This window comes from Gobio gobio (genome assembly GCF_949357685.1).
Source record: "Gobio gobio genome assembly, chromosome: 14".
In the NCBI taxonomy this organism is placed as follows: Eukaryota; Metazoa; Chordata; class Actinopteri; order Cypriniformes; family Gobionidae; genus Gobio; species Gobio gobio.
The window spans coordinates 47,706,641-47,716,731 of record NC_137107.1 but is presented as its reverse complement, the minus strand read 5'-3'; the positions used below and the strand labels follow the sequence as shown (position 1 = coordinate 47,716,731).

At 40.3% G+C, this 10,091-nt stretch overlaps 1 protein-coding gene across 2 annotated transcripts; it reads right to left on the bottom strand.

Annotated features, from left to right (window-relative positions):
* Positions 1 to 2,961: 2,961 nt before the first annotated feature.
* On the bottom strand, positions 2,962 to 9,839 carry LOC307137524 (uncharacterized protein). 2 transcript variants are annotated; one of them, XM_079835222.1, is made up of 3 exons: positions 9,454 to 9,839; positions 8,770 to 8,889; positions 2,962 to 7,779 (listed from the first exon to the last, which is right to left on the bottom strand). In XM_079835222.1, the coding sequence occupies exons 2-3, from the start codon at positions 8,825 to 8,827 to the stop codon at positions 7,082 to 7,084; spliced, it is 756 nt and encodes a 251-aa protein (XP_079691348.1). In that variant the 5' UTR covers positions 8,828 to 8,889; positions 9,454 to 9,839; the 3' UTR covers positions 2,962 to 7,081. The 2 variants fall into 2 exon arrangements, with proteins under 2 accessions (XP_079691348.1, XP_079691349.1); XM_079835223.1 differs by having other exon boundaries at positions 2,968 to 7,779; positions 9,508 to 9,758.
* Positions 9,840 to 10,091: the final 252 nt, after the last annotated feature.

The following is a 10,091-nucleotide window of genomic DNA, read 5'->3' as shown; positions in this document are numbered from 1 at the left end:
CAGAGTATTTTAGCATGGTGAAGTCTGGACAATCGAAATGTATCTTGCTGTAAACTCCAATACCAATAGTGAGTCAAATCCAGCGAGACCGCATAGTAGCAGCAATCCAGAGGACAAATAGTTAAAAGTCCAGGCAGTCAGAAGGCAGCACAGTCACCACATGAGCAACGTTGGCCTGATACAGCACCAGAAACAACAGCACATTAGAATGAACATTAGAGCAAACAATTTTTGCGCTGATGGAGAAGCGGCAGCCACATTGCGCCAGCGTCCTCTCACAATGGAAGCAAATTATTTAATGCAGCATCCAATTTGTATATAGGTGTGTTTGGGTTGTTCTAAATGTTTAAAAAAATAATTAAAATATCATAGAGTTGTTTGTGTTGGAGTAAATTAGATGCAGTGACGTCACATTCGTGTTGCATTGTGGTATATGAAGCTGGCTGAAGTGTAGGCTGCATATGAAGGCCCTGTCCCAAATGGCACCCTAAACCCTCACAGTCTTCCTCTGAGTCCGCACTTTCACGACGTAATGCCGCTTTGACTGCCGGACAGAAGTCCTCTGCGTAGCTTGCAAACTTGCGGGCTCAGCTGAAGTGAGCATCGAGGGCGCATAGCTGCCGCAAAAGGGGCTCATGAGCACCCTTCTTTGAGCTTAAGTGACGAATGGGATACCCTACGGTCTTGTAAGTCCACAAGACCGAAAGTGCACCTGAAGTGTGCCATTTGGGACAGGGCCGAAGTACACTTGCTCCCTCGGTCAAAATCGGTCTGTCCATATAAAGTTCCCTCGTCCACTTCACAAAGTGGAACACACTTCAAAATGGCGGCGGGGATTCCCCCAAGGGAAGTGCTTAGGGAGGTCTGCAAGTGCGTGTCTAAGGCCCTGTCCCAAATGGCATACTTAATGTGCACTCTCGGTCTTATGGACTTACAATGGCCGCTGCGTGTGTATGTCCGTTAAGTCCACGAGACCGCAGAGTGTACCATTTGTCATTTTAGGTCTCAGAAGGGTGCTCACGAGGGCCCCCTTTGAGGTCAATATGCACCCTCGATGCGCTTACGATGCGGTTACGCAGTGGACATCTTCCCGGCAGTCAAAGCGGCATTAAAGGGTTAGTTCACCCAAAAATGAAATTTCTTCCATTAATGACTCACCCCAATGTTGTTCCACACCTGTAAGACCTCCGTTCATCCTCGGAACACAGTTTAAGATATTTTAGATTTAGTCCGAGGATGCAATTTTACATTTTACATTTATGCATTTGGCAGACGCTTTTATCCAAAGCGACTTACAGAGGCCTTATTACAGGGACAATCCCCCTGGAGCAACATGGAGTAAAGTGCCTTGCTCAAGGACACACTGGTGGTGACCGCTGGGATCGAACCAGCAACCTTCTGCGTATCAGTTCCATGCGTATCAGTTCCAGTTCGGTTAAATCTCTTAACCCACTGGACCACCAACTCCACAACTCAACTCCTTTGAATGTAAGTGTAAGCAAACTTTGCTGTCCATGTCCAGAAAGGTAATGAAAACATCATCAAAGTAGTCCATATGTGACATCATTTGGTTAGTTAGACTCTTTTGAAGCGTCGACAATACATTTTGGTCCAAAAATAACAAAAACGAAGACTTTATTAAGTATTGTCTTCTCTTCCGGTTTAGTTTGAATCCGCGTTCACGCGCCACAGTGACGCTGCTGACGTAAGACGCTGTGACGTGTTATCTGGTATCTGCTATCGCACCCCTGCTATCGCACCAGATAACACGTCACAGCGTCTTACGTCAGCAGCGTCACTGTGGCGCGTGAACGCGGATTCAAACTAAACCGGAAGAGATTGGTATGATGTCATCAATAAGTGAAAGCAATGTGTGTTACTATGGTAATCCAGGTCGAATGTTCAATAAACATTCTTAAATATGATACAGGTAATTATAATTATTTGACGACAAATTCTCAAGTCATGTTTCTCCAACTAGTTTATCAAATGTAAACCAAAATGTTAGCTCATATTGTAACCACTAGATTGTGATTATTGCATTAAAACAGACAAACTATAAACACAGAACACTCATGTTTCCTTCAGAAGCCGTTTCATCTTTTCGCCAGGGACGATACTGAATTAATTTTGTTAAGGCACCACAGGTTCGTTCACAAAGTCGCTGGAGACGTGGATATAAAATATACATTTTATTCAAAGATAAAATCTCTTTGCAAAAGCGCAGAATATAATAATGCACATTAAAAGTGAGACGAAATGCAATTATACCGGTCGACACAAGCAGAAAGGTGTTACACCCTAACACAAAATAAAAGACACAGAAATCAGTCCCTATAGGGCTTGGGCGTCGTGACGTCATTACTTGGCATGGCGGCCACATTGATAGCCTCCTTTACTGCTACTCGGACTACTGCGCATTGTTTACAGACGTACTCCCTCTCAGTCGCGTGTCTTAATTTGATTAATTTGGCGTCGAAAATGGATTAACATTCCATCGCTTTCCTGTTTGGAGGCGCAACCACGCAGACCAAGTATCCGAGGTAACAAAGAGTCGTCGGCTTTCACAAAAGGACGCTGTCAGCTGGATGCAAGAGATGTGGAGAGCACAAGAAAAAATGCCCACCTCCGAATTCACGTGTAAAGGGTGATTGGAACCGTCCGCAACAAGTGTACACTATTTTGTCAGATTAAGTACCGATTCACATGGTGTTGCCAAGCAAGGACGAAGACATGACATTCCTCGATAAGATTGTGTCTGTATGTTGTGCTCTGACAAACATGAGCCCTAGAGTTGTGCTGAAATAAATGTGAATTAAATACAGCCATAAGTGTCTGTTGCATCCATACCCACAATCTTCACAACAAATATACTTAAATTAAATGCATGTGTCTTATAAACAAGACGCAATAACAGTATAATGTGCAAAAGCAAGAAGTGTCACACAATCAGATGTTTTTCAGTGTTTATTTGCAAGTAGTGCAATCTGAGAACACAGAACGGTACAGTGCAGTTGGAATGCTTCAAGGTAAAAGTTTAACGTTACATAGGCTTCATGATCTGCAGCTCCTGAACCCATCCATTTGTGAACTGCAAATTTCATATGAATCCAAACCGTTAATAGTTCCAATTTTGTCCATATACCGGTCCCTGGCTTCCCTATTTAACGTATCCCGGTAAATTCCACATCCTTTTCGGGATTTTAACATAGTTTTTCTTTCTCCCAACTCTGCTTCTCCTCGTTCGATTTGCTGTATGTTTACATTCGCGAGGCCATCGACATGGCCGCCACGTCCCAGAATGCAACGCAGCGCCCAAGCCCTATAAAACAAATATTCTACTCACAATAATCTGATGAGAACTGATATCACAAACTGAAAAGAACTTGACAAAAAGAAGTTAACATCAAAATAAAGAACTCACACGAAGGTAGTTCAAGAAAAATAAACAATGTAGTACAACCAAGAAAAGGAGCTAAACCAGCTTACACAGATACAAGAGAATAAATCTAATTTTTAAAAAAACAGCGTTTTGGTAAAGGTGAACTATGTAAGATTTTTGCAGTAAAATATCCAAAAACCACTAGGCCAGTGTTATATATTTTGTTCAGTTGAGTACTTAGAATATCCCAAATGTTTCCAACTATTTGTAAATCGTGAGAAATTGCTATTTTAACCAAGGAACCGGGACGTGTGAGCTATGCGTTTGAGGGAGTCGCCTGTCGATTGCGTCATATCTGCGTTACCCTTCGTTTCCACGCTGTTCTCTCACTGCAGTGTGAACAAGTGTCATAGCAGCCGCCGAGCGAACGTCATAACTTCCTTTTCAACAAACTCAGATATATCTAATATGATAAACAGAGTTGCGTTACCTCATACTCATGACTGGAAAAGAGGAAGTGGCGCCGGCGACCGTGTCATAATAAAAGTCCCGCCGGCGACTATGCCATAATAACAGTCCCGCTCTTCAATCGCTCCTGCGGCCTTGTTCAGCTCCACAACACTCGGTCCTGCTCTGCTTCATACTACAGTAATGTTAATAATCGCATCTATGAACATGATTTCTGCCCGAGTCCTATCCTGACTCTTTTCCACCGACTGTGAGGTGAAGACCACATCCCAAGATTCTGCGCTCAAACGTGGCGTCATCAAACTACGCCTTTGTTTTGAACAGGTGACCTCTAGTGGACGGAAAAGTTACATAGTGTAGCTTTAACTCAAAACAAATGTTAAGAAAGTAACTATTAACTTCCACGAAGCAACATGTAGCTTAACACAACGTAGCTCCGGTAACAAACCAAATTGGTAACTCAGCACTGATTAGGCAAAGCAAACTGCGTCCCTGGGCGAATGTCCCACGCAGCCACGGCAAGGAAGCTAATAACTCATAAGACACAACTGGTCTTTGCATAAAGTATCTGCAAAGAAATAAGACTTCAAACAACGAGACCAACGCTATAATATTAACTGGGATTAAATTACATCAGATTATACCCCTGAAATATAACAACGGTCAATTGATGCAATTTCACAAACGTACCGTAAATATACGATCTCCAATAACCAGATCAATCAAGCAGCTAACGACATACTGGGAGGCTGCGGGCTCATTCAGTCTCTGACGGGCGGCATGCACAGAAATAACACGAGTCCGTGCTGTAAGGCAAACACCTGTACTGGCTGTATCCAAATTGCTGACGCGACCCTCTGGCTACAAACAAACAAAGATGCTGCTACAATACAAACAAAGACAAAACCTGCATCCAAAACAGCTGTCACATACCTGTATAAGAGGAGCAGCGCCAACCAATACCGGCCAACGGCTGTGCTACTCTAAGGCTCTAGAAGAATAAACTAACATTAGCTCTAGTGTGTCATCAACAACCCACTCAACAGTTACCAACATACCTGCACGGCGACTAGGTGGGACAGAGGAAGAAGGAGGGCGGCGGCTTGTGACGGCATTGCATCCTGCTAGCCATTTATGTACACTACCCTTGCCCACCGATAGGGTAATCACGGAGTGGAATAACTAAATTACATGCAGCTGGAAAGGAGGTTGCTAGACCTGCCACATTAAGAAACAACTTGCGTACACAGTCAACAATTCAATGACAATGCATTCTTCAAAATGAAACATCCAGTATCCCATTAATATAGAATATTCTCAAATATAAACTCATCAAAGAATATATATATTGATCAATATCTCTCTCAGATGATGTCGCTATGATGCAGGGCCGGCGTTTGCTATAGGCGAGCTAGGCGGTTGCCTAGGGCGACAAATTTGTTGGGGGCGCAGCCAGGCGCCCTCTAGTGGCGCCCTTAAACTTACTTCCCATTAAGCATAGAATTAAAACAAGCGAAATAAAACATACTGTTTATTAAACATGATCATCCTTGGGCGCCCCCTCAGCCGCACGTTTAATTACTTAACCTGATTATTAGATTGAATTGATGGTGATCGAGTATTGTCGAGCACAGGCGTTCAGGCGTTAGGTCAGGCAAGTGCTCAGCACTGGCGCGTTCTTCAAAAATGACGCGGTCTAAACCCTCGAGTGCACAGGGACGGAAAAAGAGAAAGGCAGACGATCAAAAGAAAGCCCAGTATAGAGGTAAGTCTTCTCATCTCCGCCATAAAGGTGTCAAACGAAATAAATTTACTTCGTATTATCGATATTATCAACTAATATTGGACAGCATTGGACGTTTCATTACTGTCACTAAGCTATCACTAGCTAGCTAGTTATCTACATATTACTACGCATTTCACTGACAATAAGGAAATCCCGACGAGCCAAATTTTAATGCTGCGTCAATTTTGAAGGTGAATAGAAATGCTAGAAACAACTGTTCATCTTTTATTATTTAAGATAGGGATAGAGCTACACGAACTTGTATATTTTAATTTTGTAGTGGTAAGTACAGTGTATCCATAATGGCACTTTTGTTTGTAGAGGGTATAGTTAATCCAGTTTATGGGTCATAATTTGCTTAAGTGTCTTTACAGGTGCTTAAGAGAGTTTTTGCACAGTTTATGGAGTTAATATTTGGTAAATATCCTTGAACATTCTTTCTAGCATTTGTGTATGACCAATTTATTGCAGTTGATCCTTCAAGTCTTAATTTTCTTGATTAAGTGTTGGAGTGACTATAAAAGCATTTTTGTTTGTTCATCCATAGTTTGAGTCATAATTTGTTAAATATCCTCCAACGTTCTTTGTAGCATTTTTGTATGTGCAATTTATTAGAGTGTATCATTTAAGTCATAATTAGCTTTTTAAGTCTTGGAGTAACTATAGGAGCATTTTTGTTTGTATAGTTTTTATAAATACTTAACCCATTTGTGCCCAATTTTTTCTGAATGGCATGTTCTGCATTTATTTTCCCCAGGTTTTTGTATTTTTTCTTGAAAATCGTATTTGAATCTGTGGCAACTATAGTTGCCGGTGGGCAAATTAAATATGTTGTATGCACCCCTTCAATGTCAAATATGAATAAGAGGAGAACATTTAGCATCTAACTCAAAATAACTGCTTTCAATAGATCAATCTTTATTCATAATCAAATTTATTATGTTTGACAAAGTATACTAAAAACTATAGATCTGTTGTAAGATTTGTTTTGTTCGGATGATTCTAGAGACCTTCATGATTATGTTGATATATATATGTCAACAAAAACACTTATTAGGAACATGAAAATATCCTTTCTTTGGGAGGGTTTGCCTTCGTTGTGCTCCCTGGAAGTAGGGGTAGGAAGTGGGCAGTCTCATGTGACAGGAAGGAAGTTGATACTTTTTTTTTTTCTTGAAATCCTTTATTTGGTTGTCTGCTTGTGTGTCATTAAGATATAAAACATGGATTATCTAGAAAAATACTTACAGAAGGAAAATGACAACTATACACTGGGCTTAACAATTAAGGGGGGGGGGGGGGGGGGGGGGCGCAAAACTCAATCTCGCCTAGGGCAACCAAAGAGCTAGAGCCGGCCCTGCTATGATGCGAGAAATTCCATCTTTTGATTTATCAGAATATCAAACTATTTACTTGAAAGTGATGGATCTGAATGTGAACTTTGCTTATTTTGGAAACTTCGGGCAATGCTTTTTCTTGTGTCTCCGTAGACAAGAGGAGAAGGTGAAACTCTTCCCACATGAAGAGCACTGATGTGGCTTCTCTCCAGTGTGAACTCTCTCATGATCTTTCAGGTTTCCTGACTGAGAGAAACTCTTCCCACAGTGTGAGCACTTGTACGGTTTCTCTCCAGTGTGAATTCTCTGGTGTTTGTTTAAGTCGTTGGATGAACTGAAGGTCTTCTCACAGTCAAAGCACATATAAGGTCTCACACCAGTATGAACACGCTCATGCACTTTTAAAGAGTTCGGTCGTGAAAAACTCTTTCCACAAAAAGAACAGACGTGAGGCTTCACACCAGCATGAATTGCAAGATGTTGTCTTAAGTATGATTCTACAGCAAATGTTTTGTCACACTGATCACAGCTGAATGATCTCACTCCAGAGTGAAGGCGCAGATGATCTTTGAGATTGTTTTTCTGAGTGAAACTCTTTCCACACTGAGAGCATGTGAACGGTTTCTCTCCAGTGTGAATCATCATGTGTCTCTTAAGTTTTGATTTATCTGTGAAACTCTGTCCACACTGAGAGCATGTGAAAGATCCGTTGACTCTCTCTTCAGTCTTTGAAGCGACTGCGTCTCCATCTTCATTTGTGAAATTATGAGGTTTTTGCTGTTTGTCTTCATTCACTTCCACCGGGTCTAAAATCAACATAATTCAATAAAAGACAAACAAATGAGAAATAAAAAGAAATATGGTTCAATCTGAATTTAGCCCAAATACAATGTAATTAACTCAGGATTAGAGTTGTCACGATAGCAAAATTATGACTTTGATACAATACCAGACTATAATACCTCAATTCTGAATCGATACCACTGCAAAAAAAAGTACAAAATAATTGAATAATATGACAGAACTTACTATTCATTGTTTTATTTTATTTTTACTAAAAACTCACTTGGCCAGCATGTTCCTGTCCTGCTTTTGACCATTCCCTCCTCTTATTGCAATAATAATTACATGCCAGTGTGAACATCCTTACAGAGATTATCATCAATCATGTTAACATTCACTAACCTTTCACTATCCTGAACAGGATGGATGACCAAAATCTTACTTCATGATGCGAGTAATTAAAATAATTAAATGTAATTGTATCTATGTTTTGTTTTTTAATTAAGCAAAAATGCAAATTACAAGCAATATGACAAAACAGTGCTTTATTTTTCAGCTACAATAGGTCTATTTAACCGTAGCATTCAATAAAGAGACTTCACTCTATAAATTAACTACAAATACACTGATTCTTAATAAATATATTTCAGTATTACTTAATAAAAGTTATTCAGTCAAGCATGGGGAGATTTTCTATATTTCAAACCATGTGTAACCATATTATGAACCTCCAGATGTGTTCAATAACAAGTGTTTTGGTGGAAGAGTGAAGTAAAATCTCAGACCAAGAACTGGCGAATCTTTCTCAGTCCATTAAGATGAGACGCACTGTAGAATTTAACTTACTGACGGCTGCTTTTGATATTGAGCCCCGCTCTGTTCAGGTACTCATTATTACATTTCTGTTTGTCAAACATTTTTATTTACATATATAAATTTACTGGGAAAAAGCATTTCATTTTTTGCTGAGTTTAGGATCTAGCTTTAGATGTAGCCTATTGTTATACACCAACCTGTTTGTTCCTCTGTCTCTTCATCTTTTCTTCTGCAGGGTTCTTCCTCAAACTCCATCTTTACAATAGTATGTCTGTAGTTTCTCCTGGAGTAATTCCTCCTGCTTGCTTCTTCTTCTCCTGTGGGAAGATGGGAATATTCCCAGCATTTAAACTCTCATGAACGGCTGTGGGAGCGGCTTCACTGACTGAAGGTGTGAATTGTTGTCGCTGTTGCTCATTTAGCAGATGATCATCACACTCACAATCACTCTCAATTATCCAGCTTTAAGTGTTTTGCATAAAGAGTCATTTAAAACCAATTTCATAAATTAAGTTTCAAACTCATAGGTTTTAAATTATATTATCATAGATTTATTTTTGGGAGTTTTATGCTAGAACATACAAACACTCTTGAACTGAAATGTCTTTGTTATTATGGTAATTCTGAAGTAATGTATTCTTCAGTTACTCATATTGTGTTACCGCTTATGTCTACCAGGTTTTATTTGTTTATTACATAAAATATCACTTTACACAATTCATAACCTTCACAAATTTCAATGTGAATAACCATCTTGAGTTTTACGCATGTAATCTACAGCGGTTTATTTTTAATTGAAGTAATAGTTTCGGTCAAGTTATGATTCACCAAACATTTGGATCTTAATTTTACCTGATAAATAACACAATGAATGCACTTACAGATTGAAAAACACAGTAGATTTACAGCATCATGAACGGCTTTTAATCTCTCACTGGCGCTCGTGAACGCGGGCCGGTTTTGTTGTCTTCGGGAGTTTATTGTTGTTCTTGTCCTCCTGTCTCTTTTGTTTCCGTGAAAGCAACGGCTCTGGATTGGGCCAGTGTTGCCATTATTATGTCAGAATACAAATCCCCGAAAAAACAACAACAACATGGTTACTACATTTTTCAGACATCCCAAGTCTCCCGGAAGTTCCGGGAGTCTCTCGCATATTTATAGCGGCTCCCTGATGCCCGCAAAGTAGTAAAATTATCCCGCAAACTAGAGCGAGCGAGCAAGAGCGCGCATGCGAGACACAAACTGTGCACGCGCGCACGGCAAAGAGGGGGAGAGAGCGAGAGACCTTGCGTGTGTGACGGAAAGCATGGAGAGCATCCTGATTGGCTTGTTTCGGTAAGTCAACCAATCAATTGTCAGTGTGGGCGGGCTTTTATCTCTTCTCCCGAACCGAATTAATCAGTTCAGTGTATTTAGAAACTGGAGCGCCATGGCAGAGGGAGAGTGCCCCAAAAAACGAAAGTATAAAGTATAAACATAATTACAATCTTGCACGCTCTACAGTTTGTAACTGACATGT